This window comes from Eschrichtius robustus, chromosome 10 (genome assembly GCF_028021215.1).
Source record: "Eschrichtius robustus isolate mEscRob2 chromosome 10, mEscRob2.pri, whole genome shotgun sequence".
Taxonomy (NCBI): domain Eukaryota; kingdom Metazoa; phylum Chordata; class Mammalia; order Artiodactyla; family Eschrichtiidae; genus Eschrichtius; species Eschrichtius robustus.
The window spans coordinates 49,857,075-49,876,304 of record NC_090833.1 but is presented as its reverse complement, the minus strand read 5'-3'; the positions used below and the strand labels follow the sequence as shown (position 1 = coordinate 49,876,304).

General features: G+C 36.4%; 1 protein-coding gene across 2 annotated transcripts in view; it reads right to left on the bottom strand.

Moving 5' to 3' along the window:
- Positions 1–2,903: 2,903 nt before the first annotated feature.
- The window catches only part of PTAR1 (protein prenyltransferase alpha subunit repeat containing 1), a 41,476-nt gene continuing 25,149 nt past the window's right edge, over positions 2,904–19,230 (bottom strand). Inside the window, exons 4-8 of one of the 2 annotated variants that reach the window (XM_068552560.1) lie at positions 13,814–13,918; positions 11,524–11,737; positions 5,981–6,285; positions 3,801–3,835; positions 2,904–3,719 (exon numbers count right to left, since the gene is read on the bottom strand). In XM_068552560.1, coding sequence (XP_068408661.1) covers positions 3,493–3,719; positions 3,801–3,835; positions 5,981–6,285; positions 11,524–11,737; positions 13,814–13,918 — 886 coding nt within the window. In that variant the 3' untranslated portion in view covers positions 2,904–3,492. Of the gene's footprint in view, positions 3,836–5,980; positions 6,286–11,523; positions 11,738–13,813; positions 13,919–19,230 lie in introns of both variants that reach the window. The other variant, XM_068552559.1, reaches the window with a different exon arrangement.

Sequence of the window (19,230 nt, the reverse complement as noted above, 5' to 3'; positions counted from 1 at the left end):
CACATGTATGTATGTGTCTAAACAAGCATGAATTCACATGACCTGAATATATCTAAATGACACAGCCTACCACCATATATGCTTTCCTACAAAATGCCACATAAAAATCCAAGAACTTTTGTTTGCACATCTTGTGTTACATAAGCCCTTATCTGAAGACTTAAGTGGCTTTGAGTGACTTCCTGTATATTTAATCCGATAAATAACGAAGCCTTTAATTTAAATTAGAATTGTACCATAGGAATAAGAGATATGACTCAAAAGTCTGGGCCCAGAGTTTTCAAAGAGGTAATAAAATGCTAAAGCCTAGAAAAGAAAGGGTTCTGAGTCTAAAATGACTACTCATGCACAGATACAGATCAACACGTCTTTGAAATCAGTTTCCTCAGATACTCCAAGAGTGGCTATGGCTCTATTGGCAAGATCTGTCCTCCAACATCATAAGTGAGTAGAAAGTAGTGTTCTTGCAAATGGTCTTCATTTTTCTATGAATTTTTAATATATATTATAGTACAGTTATTTGATATTATACAGCTGCATTTCTTGGCTGGGACTTAACAAGCATAAACAAAGTAGTTTAATGAAGGAAAAAAAATCTAAATTAACTTATTCTATATGCAATAGCTCCCCTTAAGTATCATGAAGGCAGAGTACATCATTCATTCACAATCCATTGCTCTATTCCATCAATTTCTCAGTCATAACTCACTCTATGCATCACTCATGATCGATCTTTCTCATCTTCAGTTAATCATTCATAAATTTAATAAATATTTAATGAGTCCTTACAATGTGCAAGGCACACAGAATCTGGGAACACGTTACCAAAATAGGTACACTTAAAAAAAAAAAAAAAAAGTCAGGTTGGGGAGGGGTAGTGGTAGAGATATTTACAGATCTTATTGCTTTTTTGCTTGTCAGTAGTATTCTTGATCCACAGGATGGCCTACAATTCTTCCAGTGAAAGATGGATGAATTTTGTGTCAATCTAAATCATCTTTTCCTTTAACGACATATTTATAGAAAAATAAGTGAAGACTAATGAGTCCCTAAAAATAGACACATCCTTTCCACTGCATGAGCTCATTCAGTCCAAGAGATAATATCATGCTACAGCTAGTGAGTTTAGATGTCAACCATTTAGGGAAAAAATACAACCATCAGGGAAATACTAGGTTTTTCAGTGAATGAACACTTGAAAACTGCAAATTTTAGAAATAAAGCAGCACACAAAAGTCAGATATAAACAGTATCCTTTGGATATCTGTATTTTTACTCCCTACTTAAAGCTATTAGGAAGACAGGAGACCAAGATATATTAAAGGACTGCGTGGCTTCACGTAAGGGTGGCTTAAGAGACTTAAAACGCATGAAAGCAGTTAACATCAAAGAAGGGCAAGAGACTCTGTGGAAGGTATAAAAAGATGTGGAGCATTATTAAATTTAGCTGATGTTTCACAGAGGATTGTCTGTATTCATGTCTCGACACTCTCACATCAAAGCATAAGAAGCCCTACTACTTGGGATACTTAAAATGATGCTTGGAAGAACGGTAATACTGAGTGAGGCCAGAATTTGGCAACATATATTAGTGGAATGTGCTGAATCTTCCATGTCATCTGTGTGTAGTCTGCCCCCCAAGCCCCACAGGTGCTAAAAATCATAAATTAATAGTTTTATCCATAGAGGTCTAGGTAGACCTTGAGGTATTTGAATCAAAATATGCTTTGTACACAAAGGGTCATAGAATTATGCTCATAATGCCAATCATTTTCTCACCTAAATACTACAAAAAGCTAAAAAAGGGTAATTTTTGCCCTTAGAGAGAAGGGCAGGCAGCTTCTGTCTACAAGGACCAGTCTTGACAATTTTTTTGGTGTTCTTAAGTCTCACTCAACAGTTTGCCACTCAACAAAATCATGATGTACAAATAAAGGACCTATTCTTTTCCCTTAAAGGAATGCTCCTCACTCAAGTCCAGAGCCTCCGTAACAGTGGTATAGGAGAGGTCTGCTTTTCCCTACATCTGTCTTCTCACCCTACAGGTGACCTAGCATATAAAGAGGAAAACAGGCAAAGCATAGTGGTCACACTTGTTTCTGCCACTATTACATTTCAAACACACACAGGATAATAGACAACTTCCATCATTAGGGGAACTTTTAGAGAGGCAGTTCATATTCATATTTTGTGTGTGTGTGTGTGTGTATGTGTGTGTGTGTTTAATGGGGTATGGAATTAACTGGAAACAGAGAGGAGAATATGTTTAGTACACATCCATGAAATACAACAGATAAGGAAAAATATACAAAAGTGGAGATGACAAAAAAATGGATTGGGAAAATAAAGAGAAAGGTGTGTGGAAAGAAGAAATGCAAAGCATTCTTTCATATTAAGACATTAGACATTACCTGGCACTTTCCCCACACCTGCCTCACCTACCTGAAAAACCCAGCCCTTCTTATTGAAAAGATAAGATACAGCTAAAAGGTGGATACTTTGGTACCTTGTCCCTGATAAATTTAGCATCAAAGTTTTAAAATTGTTTTATTTTTTAAAATAAAGACTGAAGAACTAACCTTCAAAACTATCATCCCCCCTGGCTTTTGCCAGTAAACTTTTAATAATCACTTCACAAAAACTTTATAGTTTATCCAGTGTATCCTTAATAACTTAAATTTTAAAAAGGAAGATTTTTAATGGACACATTTCTATGCATAAGCCTCCCATTTTTCATGGTGAATTTGGAGGAAAATAAGTAGTAATAACTAAAAACAGCATTCTAGGTTTTTTTGAAATTCATTTTAATTGAGGTAAAAACAACCTATCAAAGCTAGTAGTAAAAATAATTTTCCACTACAATTACATAAACTCTTAAAATTAGTTTTTAAAAAAATAACCATTTTTAAAATGGACTATATTGGAAGCATGTTGTTCATATAAATTCCAATACTTCTGACTTTGGTTATGTTGGTCTATGACTTGAGTAGAACATACTAGAGAAAGAGAAATGGTGTGTATTTTCACACATCCATCCATCTGGCCATTTGATTCTCAAAACAACAATTAGATCAAGTAATTTTGAATTTGTATTGTTCTTAAGCTAAACTACAACATACATTTTTAATTAAAAAAAAAAACAAACTAGCCTATGCAGCAACCACACTGAGGTGGGTTGAGGTGTGTGTGAACCAATCTGGAGAACCAAATGAGAAAAGCCTCAAGTATAGGACTATAAAGGATGAGAAGTTCAAAAGAAAAAAATTAAGACTCACTGTTCAGCAGGAAGGAACTACACAATTATTTTATCCCCAAAGGAATGCCAGTTCTTAACAAAATAAATAAAATGAAAGGTTTACTATGGACTTTTAACCTAAAGATGAAGCACATATAGTTAGACAATAATAGCAAACAGTTCATGCAACTATGTAAATAAGAAAGGAAAGCAATATTGCACTAAAAGGGGAACCTTGCAGGACTAATCCACCTCTTTCACTGACTCAATGTAACCAGCCATTTCCTGTATGCATTGGCAAACCTGGCCTGCTCCACGTTCCGGCAGGTGGACAATACTTGATCGATGAACCTGTGTTCCATTTCCAGGCCCAGGGAGTCTGGAGCAGGGGTCCGCTTCAGGCGTTTGGTTTCCTGGGAATAGCCTTGCTTGCTAGAGTCACTGAGTCCATCCACCTCCATTGCCTGAGACGTGTGTGGTCCTGCTGGGATGAGGTGCAAGTCACTCAAAGTCCCCCCTGGGCTGTCTGCAGGTGACAACTGGACCACGCTGTGAGGAAACCTACCATTTAAGTGATGCTGAAGGTAGAAAACATGCCGCCTGTGAAAAAGGAGGGGAAGGAAGAGAATAGAAAAAGAAAGGTCACATCACAAAGTCAAGCTTTTCAGAAAAAACAAAAAAGTTGATAATTTAAAAACATACAGTACTCAGTTCAGTGCCCCCTTCGTAACCCACAGCTATCTGGGGGAAGGAGGAAGAATAGTTAAGATGTAGTCTCTGGGTATTTGGACGGAGCCTCACAAACCCAGATTACTGGTTTGTGAGAAAGAATACTACCCCAAAGGTGTTTAAAAAACATTGACTGAGATGATGACAATCACTTGGAGTTACTACACCTTGTTACTATAATATGAAACTAGAAAGGGGTCTTAGCTCAATCTCTGCTATAAATTAAAATATAAAACAAAACCAAAAATTAACCTCATTGATATCCTAAAAGACAAGTGATTTTCAGAAACAAGAGAATTAAATAGCTCCTCTAGAGGCTTAGTGTATGGCCTCTATCCAATACTTTCTTTAATAAGAACAGAACTGCTGTGGTTGGACTTATTATCTTAGAAACCCTCTGAATTCTCCCCTAAATCCAGCACTATAGTCTTATTAAACACCGACATGCAGTAGGGATGTGCTGGGCTCTGAGAAAGGTATGTTAAAAGACACAGTTCCTGTTCTTCCTCTAAGGAGAGTTCTCCTGCCCTTAGAATCATCTGGAGTTATTAGTTAAAAATGAAGATCCATGTGCCTAATTTCCAAAAATTGTGACTCAAAGGGGTGCACATCTCTGTACGAAATAAGGTAAACTACCTTAGGTAGTTTCTAGGTTGTTATACCTCATCATTCATACTAACAACTCTAAGCCCTTAAAAGAGAATTCTATTCATTTTCCCAGCTTATTTGGGGGCAGACAAAGGAGCATATAACACCCATTTTACAGAGGACAAATCTTAAAAGGGCTGATAAGCTGCTTAAGGGCACTGAATCAGTAGAAAACTAATATAATTCATTCCTGTAATATACAGGTCATCCCAACTGTCTCTTCTCCCCACTCCAAAATCCAATTAATCTTTATATAAACAAAGAAAGTTTCTGTTCTAATGATCTAGCTCTCTCTCAAACACAAATATAATTTTTAATATTCTTTGAGTCTTGCTATTAATGTGTCTAAATATAAAACAGCAATAAAAAATCTGTAACAGCAAAACATGCAAGTCAAGATCTATCTTCTCTCCTAAAAATGTGGAATAAAAATGTTTTGTTTCTAAGGGAAAAAGAAAATTCTGCATTTATGAAGATGCCAAAGAGGGGGATTGTCTTCCATCTTCTAATATATCTTCCAAATATATTTAGACTGGAAAAAGGGAACAAATCACATTTAACTTAAAAAATACACAAATATTTAAAATGCCTACCTCCTGCCTAACACAGGCAACTCTTTTGTCTACAAACAGAATCCTGTAACTTGAAGTAAAATCTGTAGATATAATGCCAGAGATGCCTCCCACTAAATGATAATCCAAAATAAATCAATCGGGGGTTTCCATACCTGGATTTCATTTCAACATGAAAAGTACCGTCAAAGGTTCTTAAAACTCAAGTTATGAGGTTGCTAACCCTCTTTCACTCCTTCCTAATAATCCTGATTCACTCCCAAAGTACATTTTACTTTAAAAAAGCAAAAAGTGTCAAGAGATTATACTTAAGGTAAATTAATCTGCAGGCCATCACGGTTGGGAAGAAGAATAAAAATGCGTAACTATTCTCAGGGTCTAATCAATGGTCTCAGCCCTGACTGTGCATCAAATTTACCCGTTAGGGTTTTTTCTTTATATTTTAAAAAACAGATGGCAGCACTCCATCCCAGATATGCTAAGTATCAGGATCTCCAAGGAGGGAGTCCAGAAACTTCTTTAGTTTGAAAGTAACACACCTTATTCTGTGGCGCAGTCAAGGATGAACACCACCATCTTGAGCCGTTGGCAAAGATCTGCATGAGGAACTTCATATTGATCATGACCATGAGGAGAAGTATATGGTAACACAAACTCCTCTGAAGCACTCAGGCAAAGTTCCACAATCAGATTACCATATTTACCCAAGTAGGCACGAGTCAGATGTAAGACCTTCTGTAGCTCTCATAAGGACACACACAGTTTTATGCAGGAAATAGATCTTCCCTTCTCTTACCTATGACACCAAAGGGTTTCATGTCCTGGGTAGGAATCAATAAGATCAGTGCTGAATTCAACTTCTTCTTCTAGAAGATGGGGAAGATTTATCCTTGATTCCTCTGCTGAAGCCACTGCTTCTTCATCTTTTGGAAGAACTATAGCTGGCTCACTTCTCAAGGTATTTTGCTCCAATATAGAACCATCTGTCACAGTTTGGCTAACCAAAGACTTTAATAAAAACTGGCGGTAGTGAAATCCACTGTGATCTGAAACATGCAGGGACGCCCAGTGTTTAGTAGAAGATAGTTCATCAAGAAGAATCTTGTAGGAAGAAAAAAGGGAAGTGAAATGAGGAATTGCCAAAGGTTTTACTTTCTCCATTAATGCTTTGGATTTCTCTTTTGATTCATTTCTTGTTTTGACAATGCCATTCCTACCAATATTTTGTATATAATGTCCAACACAGTGTTGTCATTTAGTGGAAGCTTGCACTTAGCGGAAGCTCAGTAAATTCTAATTTTCCCTTTCTTTTATAAAGTAATTGATTTTTTTTTTTTTTTTTTTTTTTTTTACTACTGCAGAATTTAAGGACCTTTCCCTAGACTTTGATGAATCACATTCTGATTGGCACACACATAGAAAAGCCAGATTCTAAAATAATGATAGACATTTGGGTGTTCATTTTCAAGTAATGCTTATATTGAAGGGAAAATATAAATTCAGAGATCACTTTGATGGAAACTTTCTTTTGCATTTAATGAATCTGTATTATACCTAACTTATTTGAACTTATTTGTTCAACAACAGACTCAATGTAATTATTTCTTCTTCACTGTAAGTGTCATCAGGGCAGAGACCATGTCTGTTTTGTTCACTACTTAATTCTAAGGGCTTACTACAAAAACATGATGCAAGAACAACAGGAATTTTCATGTGCTCGTGACTTTCACTATCTGTCTCAAACTTACTTAACATCAATGATAAATGGCTTTTTTAAGTAGGTAAGACAAAATTCAGCAGTGAATTCTTTAAATCTGCAAACTAAAGAATTTCAAATGGAATGATAAAAAGAAAAGCAGCATTTATGAAAAAATAAGAGTGGGATTGCTGGATCATATGGTAGTTCTATTTTTAGTTCCTTGAGGAACCTCCATACTGTTTTCCATAGTGTCTGCACCAATTTACATCCCCACCAACAGCGTACTAGGGTTCCCTTTTTCCTACATCCTTGCCGACATTTGTTATTTTTGATGATAAACTTTTTGATGACAGCCACTCTGAGAGGAGTGAGGTGGTTTTGATTTGCCTATCTCTGATGATTGTAATTTCAAAACATTTTCATCATCGCCAAAACAACCCCTATTCCTATTAGGAGTCCTCTAATTCCCCATTCCCCCTATCCTCTGGCACCCACTAATCTGCTTTGCTTATTCTGAATATGTCATATAAATGGAATACTACTTTCAATCAGCATAATGTTTTCAAGGTTCACCATGCTATAGTATTTATCAGAACTTCATTCCTTTTTTATGGCTGAATAACATACCACTCACTGTATGGATATACCATATTTTGTTTTTCTATTCCTCAGATACTGGACATTTGGGGTATTACTTTTTTTTTGGCTTTTATGAGTAATGCTGCTATGAACATTCTCATACATGCTTTGGTATGAACATATGTTTTCGATTTTTTTTGGATATATACCTAGCAGTGGAATTGTAGGGTCATATATGGTGTTTCTATGTTTAATTTTTTGAGGAAATGCCAAACTTTTCCCCAGTGGCTGCACCGTTTCACATTCCTACCACCAATGTATAAGGGTTCCAATTTCTCTACATCCTTGTCAACACTTGTTATTGTCTTTTTTATTTTAGTCATCCTAGTTGTGTGAAATGGTATCTCACTGTGGTTTTGATTGGCATTTCCCCAGTGGTTAATGATGTTGAACATCTTTTCATGTCTTTCTTGGCCATTTGTATATCTTTTTTGGAGAAATTACCCTATGTGCTTTTTCAGGTGACACACGATATCAGCTTTTAATTGGCTAGTAGTAATGAACTCTGTTCAACTGTGACTGTTTCCTTCCACCCCACCCTCAAAAATTAGACTATTTTAAAATTTTACTTCAGTATATGTCCACTGAAACACATAAACATCACAGGGAACAAAAAATAGAAAATTAAAACCTCTCATAATTCCACTCCCTAGCACTGGTAAACATTGTTTATTCTCTAACCTTTTTTTTTCTGACTAGAAAACGCATGCTTATAGAAAATATAAGAAAATATATCTGTAACAGCACTGTGTTTGTGTGTATAAATATCTGTTGAGCACTTACGATACGCCAGGTACTGTTCTAAACACATTAAATATCATTCAATGCTAATAACATATTTTAAAAAATTGTAGTAGGCCCATCTCTTATTTAGTTTTATATCCTTAACCTATAATGAACATTTTTCTTTAAATAATCTTCTAGAATATAATTTCTAGTACCAATAAAATATTCCACTTTGTGATGGACTGTAATGTAACCAATCCCTTGTTACTAGAGGATTAGACTGTTTCCAGTTTTTCACTATTATAAATGGTATTTTTATATACCAAACTCCCATATTCAATGTAATAGCTAGTGTTTATTGATCAATTAGTATGAGCACTCGTGATAGCCACGTTATGTAGATTCTCCCACTTAATTTACGTCACTCGATGAGGTAGGAATTATCATCATCCCCAATTTACAGATGAGGAAACTGAAGGTTAGAGAGGCTAAGAAACGTTCTTAAGGCCACACAGCAAATTGGTGGGAGAGTCAAGATTCAAATTACATCTGTATGACCACTGAGTGGAGCCTTTAATCACTATATCATACTGCATCTCCCATTTTTTCTTTAGGATGAATTCCTAGAAGCAGAACTGCTAGATTAGAGATAACACACATTTTGGGGGGTAATGTCTGATAAATGCTGCCATGTTGCCCTTTGGTAAGATTATACCAATTTCTACAATGCTTGTTTTTATACCCTTATCAATGCTGAATATCAGCACTTTAAAAAATCATTTTCAGTTTTCTAAGTAAAAAAATGCCACTCAGTTCATATGTATTTTTAAGCTGCTCTAGACAACTGGTACTTCTGTGATTACTTCCTCTAACAGGCAAAGCATAGTACATGATCTCCTAGCTGGGCCCAATGGCTTACAAGAACAGGAAGGGGATTTTGTAAATTCAGCACTCTTCACTGAGAGTGAGAGACAGTGGCAGTGGTGACAGGAAGAGTGCCAAGTCCCCCCAAGGGCAGAGGAGGGCAGACTGACAACATGTGAGGCTAGCAGTGGACCAGGGCAGATGAGTCAACACATTACTAACGAGTTATCTTCAACAATGGACAGTCTCAAGGAACCAAGAATTTCTCCTTGGCCTCATGTTTCTGATTTATGGGAATGCCACTTTAAAAGGTCCACATCAAGGCAGGAAAGTTTCCAAAGACCTCTCAGTTTACCTGGACTCTGTCTTCCTTTATCCTCAACCCTCCCCTTTCCTCTTTCCACCTCCCACAGGATACCAAGTTGTGGAGCAGAGATGACTGGTTTTAAAGCACTCCATATCCCTCACAACCCACCAGATAACTTGAATTCATTTCTCCAGACACCCCCACAGTGTAGCATCCCTCCCTCTGGCAGCTGTTTCCAATGAGCCCAGTCTGGATGAGGAGCCATTTCTGTGATCCCACTGTACCCGGAGATTCCCTCAGTTCCTGCAAGTGTCACACTGCTTTGTAACTGTTGGTATGTGTTTCTTCAACTAGATTTTTCAATTTGTTGAGAGCAAGCTTTTTGTCTTTATGCCTCACCCAGTGTATACAACAGTGTCTGGGAATGATAGGGTTTCACTACTTTTTCATGAATGAATTGCACTGAGTTGACCTAGCAAATTGGTAGGCAAGTTTCATCTAAGTTTTCTATCTATGGGGAGCAGAGAAAGGAAATAAAATTTAGTGAGCCTCTATTAGGTGCCCAGTACTTTATACACATTAACACAAGTAATTCTCACAGAAATCCACTGAGGCAGGCAGTAGAGCCCCTATCTCACAGACAAAAACATTAAAGCCTTACTTTACACACACAGCTAATAGGGCCAGAATCTGAACTCAGGTTAATGTGATTTTTGTCTTTTCTCTTCCCACTCCATTAGGTAGCCTCCCCTCCTGAAATGCAAAGCCATGTAAACTGGAGGGAAGGGCTTCTCTTCCAGAACTGTTTGCTTAAAATCCCTCAGAAGTGAAAGCTCTCCTATTTATCCTGGAGGAATCTCTGGCTAGGACACAGAGAGGGGAGAGGGGACCTGAAGGGAGACGTAGGAAGGGGGTGGTGAGTAAAAATTAGAGAATGCCTCGCCATTAATCTGAAAGCACCACATGAGACATTCTGACCCCTTTAAATTGTCTCAAGCCTGGGAAGCTTTTAGAAGAGTACCCTAGATTCTTAAGGCACTGATACCACAAGAAGTGAAGAAAAAATAGAGAAGCTGTAGTATGTAAGAAGGAGCACAAGGATACCTGGCTCTCATTCTGATGAATAATAAATGATACAACTGTGGCTAAGTCCAAGCCATTAAAATTCTATGGAGGGCTTCCCTGGTGGCGCAGTGGTTGAGAATCTGCCTGCCAATGCAGGGGACACGGGTTCGACCCCTGGTCCGGGAAGATCCCACATGCCGCGGAGCGGCTGGGCCCGTGAGCCACAATTACTGAGCCTGCGCATCTGGAGCCTGTACTCCGCAACAGGAGAGGCCGCGATAGTGAGAGGCCCGCGCACCGCGATGAAGAGTGGCCCCCGCTTGCCACGACTGGAAAAAGCCCTCGCACAGAAACGAAGACCCAACACAGCCATAAATAAAAATTAAAAAAAAAAAAAATTCTATGGAAACTTCCATCTCCTCATTTCTAAACTAAAAGGATTAGGCTGTGACAGTTCTCAACCTGGCTCTGCATCCAAATAACCCTCTGAGCCTGTGAAAAATACTGATCTCTAAATCCTACCTTCATTTCGATTCAGTAGGCCTGGGGTGGGACATAGGAATTCTCAGGTAATTTATAGACTCAGCCAAGTTTGGAAACACCTGGGTGAGATCTTCTGTTCCCTCCCCAGCAGAGGAGATTGTGAAAAGGCAGCCAGCTGATTAGCACCTTAAGTCATAAAACAAAAGACTACCAAGAAAGAACAATTTCAGTTCTATAAGGTTTAATAATCTCTTCCTGTTTCAGGGCAAAATGAGTTACGCTCAGTCTTCCTTACTGCTTAAACCTGGTTTGTTCTACCAATGGACTAGCCTTAAGAGTGTCAAAACTGTGCTGGTGAGGAATGCAAACTTTTTAAAAAAAATTACCAGGGTTTCTCGGGAGGTATCAGCTCTTACAATCCTCTCCGGCCTACTGGGTCGTTAGTTCCTCTACTTCTCTCTTTTAAAGCTCCTCTGGGAAGGAACTACTATATACTACCAGAAGATTTAAATGGCAGGCAGGGAGTATGCCTAGGGACATAGAATAACAGCCCTACCTTGACATCTAGCTTCGCCAGGTGCTGTAAAACCCAGATGCGATGGGACCAGGCATTATAGTTGCTTGGGTATCTCCCTGCTGCTTCACCACAGACCTCCATCTCTTCTCGTATTAGTTGCTGTGTCCCTTCTGCAGGAATTATTCCCAAGCTTCCTTTGGTCACAAAGGAAGGCAAGGAGGTTTCCTGAATTAGCTGTTGTAGCACCCATCGCCTGTTAAGGTAACATGTGGGAAAGAAATGAGGAAAGAAAATAAACCACAGAGGAAAAACAACCAGAGTTTTCTTTTTCTCAATTTAATTTCCATTCATAGACAATGCAAAATAATGCCCAGTTTTCAAACTTTTTTTTTGGGGGGGGGGTTGTTTTGTTGTTTTTGTTTTTAAAGACACAATTAATTTGAGCAGCACGGATATGGGTGGTGGCAGGGAATAAAGGACAAAGATTAAAGAAAAAGCTTTCCAAAATGTTAACATTTGTCAAAAACAGAATGTCATCAGTTCCAAAATGACAACTTCAAAACTTCATTTGGCCAGGAAATGTAAAGGCAACGGGTGTGTGTGTGTGTGTGTGTGGTGGTACTGTGTGTGTGGGAGGGGGTGATATTAATTAATGGCTGGTAAATACTCAAGAGGAGCATAGTTTACTTTTATTTATTTATTTTTTTTAAGTTTTTTTTGATGTGGACCATTTTTGAAGTCTTTATTGAATTTGTTACAATATTGCTTCTGTTTTATGTTTTGGTTTTTTGGCCGGTGAGGCATGTGGGATCTTAGTTCCCCGACCAGGGATTGAACCTGCATCCCCTGCATTGGAAGGAGAAGTTTTAACCACTGGGACACCAGGGAAGTCCCGGTTCACTTTTCATTATATGTGCATGCCTTGTCCTATGTGTATTTGTTTGCAAACAAGAAGCTGTATTAAGCTTTCATGAAGCAAAATTTCTATATTATAGCATAGAATCTGGAAGGAAACAAATACAATATGATTAGTTAAACCACCAAGGAGGTTTTAAAATGTCTTTATCCACAGATTTTCCCCTTGTCTATTTAAGATTTTCACTAGCATACATTTAAATGAAAAGCACTAAAAAAGTGTCTCTAACCACTTAATGTCTTTAGGATTTACAAATATTTTCTCATAAGAAAGCATTCTTTTTACTTTTTAAAAATTTCCAACCCAGGGTACAGAAAATTGAGTAAGAAAACTCATTTTGTCATTTTCAAATAATAGAAGTTATTTTTAACAACCAAGACTTGCTTTATAAAATAATAAACAAGCCAATAAATTGATGGCTGTGTATTTAATAATTCCCTTCCCCTGCCACCACCCGTTTCCTAATCTCTATGCACACAATCATATACCTCTCTGTAGTCTGCTATCCCTATTTCTAGTAGGGAGAAAATACAGCTAACTATATCATTTGGAAGTAGCTGCTCTGCAAGGCTAGCCAAAGGAAAGATTACAGTTAAGATTCCTTCAACTGACTTTAAGATCCTAAAAATACTCAGGATTTAAGAAAAGTTATAAGGGGCTTAATAAACTAAGAACAGATTTCTTCAGAGATTCTCCCCACTGACCCCAACCAGTAACCCCACACCATCTCATTTTAGTCAAAAGAGAGTAGTTACATGGGATCCAAGAGTAAGATGCTTCCAGATAGCCAGGATTTTGAAAAGAGTTCTTACATGCACTTTGGATATCTGCTTCAGGCATTTAACCTAAAAATATTCTTTGCATTTATGGTCTTAGCAACTTTAGTTCAGCCCACACACCATTCACCTCAGTTGCCCTTATTTGGTTAATTTTAATAACCATAACCATCACCACCACCATCTTTACCAGGAACACACTTGAATGAATTAAATCCAAGTTTAATAAAACTCAAGTTGCTCATTACAGTTGAATATCTAAATGCAATTTCCATGATTGCTTCAGATAGTTAATAATAATAGCTAAAATTTACTGAGTATTTCATATATGCCAGGCACTGTGGTAGTGTTTACACGCATTATCTCATGTATACTTAACCATTAACTCTGAGATAGGTATAATTATTATTCCCATTTTACAAATGATAAAACCAAAGCTTGAAGAGGTTAAACAATTTCTGAAGATCACATAAATATAAAGTGATGGCATCTAGACTTAAATGTAGATATAATTTGACTTTAGAATTCATACTCTGAATCACTGTGTGACCTGCTTCACATTCTGTGGTTTTTGTTTTTTTTTTCTCCAGCCATTCTAAATTCTAAGTAAGAACCCTATGGTGTAAATTAACCAAACCTGTGAATCCATGTTTCTGGACTCTTTGGAAACTTAGTTAAGGCCAGTTTTCCCAGATGTAAGTCCTTAATTGGATTTAAAGTGCCAGAGAGGATCAGCTCTTTTCTGTAAAAGAAGAATAAAAAGAACCATTACTTTGTCTTTCTACAGAAACATACTGCATGACTATTAATATAACCTCATTGTGAAGCAAATTTCCAAGAACTAAAAAAAAAAAAAGAAAACATAAAACTCTCATAAATGTCACACAGTAATCAAGAATGTATCCTCATAATCTTGAAATAACAAATTAAAAAACAGAAACAGAAGCTCTTAAATCAACAGTGGAACTTTAGTTATCTATTTGGTAGAAGGCAAAGGGGTTTTCTGGCTTGTATCATTTCCAAAACTTACAAGGCCTGACATCAGTATCTGTAGGGCAGATCCAATACAAGTCAAGAATTGTAGCTTCCTAAGTAGGACTTGATATGGTCTAGTTTGTTACCAAAAAGAACACAAAAACAAACACACTGGACTGAGATGTAGGAAAAAAATCGTTCATTCAATAACTACCCTAACAAAATTACTATTATTATTTTTGAATTTTCCCTTCTACCTTTCGTCATATGCATATGTATTTTAAAATATAATTTTATATTCTGCTCTTATATATTAAGAATTACCCCACAGTTCTATATAATCTTTAAAATGAACATTTTAAATGGTCAAATAGTTTTCATTCAGTAGCTATCCTGTAATTTAATGACCTTTCCCCCTATAATTAGACATTTTAGGTTGCTTCCAAGTTTTTGCTATTCTAAAAGAATTCTGAAACAAAAATCTTTGTGCTTATAACTTTTGTTTGTAATACTACTTAGGATAAGTTTCCAAAAGACATATTACCAGGTGAAATACTTGGATGGCTCTTGATACACTAGACCATTCCTTTTTGAAATATAAACAGAAGTAAAAGGAATATGAGCTTTTTGTTGTTGTTTTAGAACTGTTCAAAGCTTCAGTGCAATTATAAAGTATGTCATGCAAGAGAGTTCCACCTATTTCTCAGGTTACTATAATTTAAGTTTAGACTGAATTTCTCAGATAAGTTTTTAATAATAAGCTCTGATATTACTGATTACACTCCTATTTTTCAATTTATCTACTGTATTATTATAAAATTAGGTCACGTGCTAGTTTTTATTAACTTTAAAATGTCTTTCCTGTGGTAGGGCTGATCATTCATTTATTTTAGAGATGTTAATCTCAACAAAACCAGAGTCCAGCTCATATGTCTCAACTACTTAGATGGATTTAGTTCCTAAATACCACAATACATTTTCTTTCCAACAGCAATGTACCATTTCTAAAATTTTATTTGATAAGGAAAATAAATTCCTTTTTAATGAAAATACTATATAGTGATAATAAATACTTGCATTGTACAATCAATTTTATTTCAGGTCAGTAACTTCACTCTGTAAAATAATCTGAAGTGATACCAAGGTTTATGGCTGCTTTAAAAAATGATTTATTGACTATTTTTCTTTCAATGTGCAGGAAATCTATGTCATTAAAAGAATATTTTAATGCAACAGCCAGTTACTTCTGCAGCTCTAGATCCCTTCTCTTCTGAAATCAGTAACGTTTTGTTCATACAATAAGTCAGGATACCTGTAGTGTAAAAGAAGGCAAAATATTGCTCTATGTAATTTAAACTACTTTGTAGAGCACTTGTTTCTCAAAGTAGGGTCCCTAACTGCAACATCATCATCATTTGGAACTTGTGAGAAATATAGATTCTTAAGTCTCACCCCAGACCCACTGAATCAAAAACTCCAGTGGGGCAAAGCAATGTGTTTTAACAAGCCCTCCAGGGCACACTAGAGTTTTAAAACCACTACTGTAGGGCTTCCCTGGTGGCGCAGTGGTTAAGAATCCGCCTGCCGATGCAGGGGACACGGGTTCTAGCCCTGGTCCAGGAAGATCCCACATGCTGCAGAGCAACTAAGCCCGTGTGCCACAACTACTGGGCCTGCGCTCTAGAGCCCGCGAGCCACAACTACTGAAGCCTGCGCACCTAGAGCCCGTGCTCCGCAACAAGAGAAGCCACCGCAATAAGAAGCCTGCACATCACAACGAAGAGCAGCCCCCGCTCGCCGCAACTAGAGAAAGCCCACACGCAGCAACGAAGACCCAAACGCAGCCAAAATAAATAAAAGTAAATAAATTTATAAAAAAAAAAAAAACAAAAAAACAAAAAAAAAACCCCACTACTGTAGAGAATTTATTGTATTAAGCCAAATTTTCATTTACTAAATTTAAAACCTCTCCTTTATTTGCAACTGCCTACCTATATTCCCATATATGTCTATATATAAGGGGAAATAAAATTTTCTTCAGAAAAGAGGAAGTTACCTTACAAATGAATCTTTACAAAGTTTCTTAAATAAGGGCCATCTCTTAATCTCTTTATGTTGAACAACAAAGTCATATTTGTGAAGATTATCTTGGTCTGAAACAACCTCAATCAATGGTATATATGGATGCTTAAAAAGATCGTCTGATAGAATCATTAAAAAAGGTAGCAAAATTTTACTATCAATTTAATAAACATTACTGGGGAAGGACTGAACATTGTAGGCATTGGATCATTATAAAACAAGCTTTTAAAAGATCACTTGAAAAAGAAATATGGTAAGTGGTTAAGTTATGGCTATCATATGACCTAGAGATCCAACAAAAAACCACCTGCTTTAATATATTCAAGTAGGAATCTCGTCTGAGATAAAACTTCCAGTCACACATGGATTTGGAAAGTGCTGTATCTGAAACAACTAAAATGTAAGTAAACACGATGTGCTCTGGAAAACTGTGCTAGATAACTCAAAAAATAGTTCTCGTGATGACAAAGTCACTGATGTCAATAAGCCATGTGAGAAGTTTGAACTGTCTAATGAAATGTGAGTAGCAAAATGAAGAATTTATAAATTAAAATATTTCAGGTAACATGTTATTTTAAAGGTGTGTAACTAAATTGAAAAATTAAATATCCTAAGAAGAAATTTGCTTATTTCATGTACTTACCTTAAAGTTTACATGTTGATATTAGCCTAAAAAAATCTTTTTTTTTTTTTTTTGGACTGTTATTGAGGAAATGGAGTATTGTCTTAAATTTGAGGTGGCTTTATTTTCTGGCATACTGAATAAGTTGGGCTTCTATATTCATCCTAAAAGCCTTAGGTGGTCCACTGCTAACAGATGAAGAAGGCATGAAGTGAGGGTCATCAAATAAATATGGAAAAAACTAATTAGGAAAGGACAAGGCATCTGTGTCATTTGGGATAGAGAGCAGGGTGGTAAGAAACAGTGCTATGCTACACATGCAACCTTGTTATGGGATTAAATTATGTGAGGGCTGACTTTTTTTAAAATGTGGGAGAAGGAAGGAGACTAATGCTTTAAGAAATAATAAAAAGTAGAATGATAAAAGGAATGAGGTTTCTCACATAGCAGATTTTTCAAACAATAAAAGTTACTCCTTTAAAATTTTTGCTACACATTTCACTTACTAATTAAACAGTATATGAAAAACCTCATTACTTTCCCTTGAAGACTCTAGTTCATTACTATGAAAATCAGCTAGTGTTGGTTAAAACACACCCACAGGAGCCTCCAGGCTACTACTACATAGTACTTAGTACTACTACTAAGGTAAGTAGTGTGTTTTCTTCCTCTATATGAGTTCCTGTGCTTTTATATTTCTGCAAAGTTTATCTTATTTTATAAAGTTTTTATGTCTTCTCTACCATCTCAAACTATGGCTTCTCTCTGCTGTCACTCTATTCAAAATTTGTAGGAGACCAGGGGCCATGTGTATCATGTCCGTGGCTAAATCTCAACTAGTTAGCCTCAGTACTTGGCATATAGTAAATACTGAATAAACTTATGCCACCGTTTTTTCACCCCTTAATCTTCAGTTATTTTGTGTGAAATAACAATAATGATAATAATAAAAGTCATCCTCATAAAAACTACCATTTATTGAACACTTCTCCTGAATCGGGCAGTGTGTTAAGTGAATTACATATATTTTCTACTTCAATTCTCACAAAGATCCTGTATTATGTTAAATAATATGAAACTGCCAATATTCACTTTTTTTTTTGTTTTTTTAAAATAAACCTTTTATTTTAGAATTGTTTTAAATTTACAGAAAAGTTCTTAAGAATAGTACAGAGAATTTCTGTATGGCCTGTACCCAGTTTCTCTTATTATTAACATCTTATATTATTATGGTACATTTGTCACAACTGATGAACCATTGATAGATTAGTATTGGAAGTCCATACTTTATTCAGAATCACTTTGTTTTTACCAAATGTCCTTTTTTTATATCAGGGTCCCACCAGGATATCACATTATATTTGGTTGTTATATCTCTGTAGGCTCCTCTCGGTCCCTTAGATATACCTTGTTTTTGATGGCCTTGACAGTTTTGAGAGTACTGATTGGGTATTTTGTATGATATTTTTCTCATGGTTAGACTAGGGTTATGGGTTTTGAGGGGACCACAGAGGTAAAGTGCCATTTTCATCATATATCATGGGTACATAATATCAGCATGACTTTTCACTGTTGATGTTGACCTTGAATACCTGGCTTAGGCAGTATACGCTAGATTCCTCCACTGCACTTTTTGGAAAAAGGTTACACTTTAAGGAGTGAAGATATACGTTCCATCTCTTTGAGGGGAGTTACCTAGATAAATTATTTGGAATTCTTCTGTATGGGAGAGTTGCCTATTGTCTCTTATTTGTTTGTTTATTTGAGCATTTCTTTTATCAGTATGGACTTATGGATATCCATTTTCTACTTTGGGGTATAATCCAATACTATGTTATTTTACTGTTCAAACTGTTCCAGCTTTGGCCAATGGAAGCACTTCCTTACTTTCTGGCTCTCAAAGATGTTCCAGGCTCATTTGGTGTATTTCCCAGCCTGGTCCTAGAATCAGCCATTTCTCCAAAAAGCCCAGTTCCTTTTATTAGAGAATGGTGTTAGAAACCAGGATCTGAAAGTTTGTATTTAATCATTTCTGATTTACAAAAAGAACAATTTTATATGGTACAACCCAATGTTACCTCAGTTTTACAGATGAGGAAACAAAAGCTGGGAGAGATTCAGTAACCTGCTCAAGTTCTCCAAGCTCAAAGTGTCTGAACCAAACATCAAATCTGCGTCAAGTAAAGTTACCAATTAAATTTAAATCAATCTTTACTTTGAGTAAACAATATGAATCATTGGAGCTTGGTGTCAGCTCTTCTAGCTGCTCAAAGATGTTTTGCTTCTGTATGTCCATAGACTGAGGGAAAAACAGGACATTATTATGAAGTCAACCTCTTTCATCAATTAATTCACCAACTTTCAAAGCAAATTCA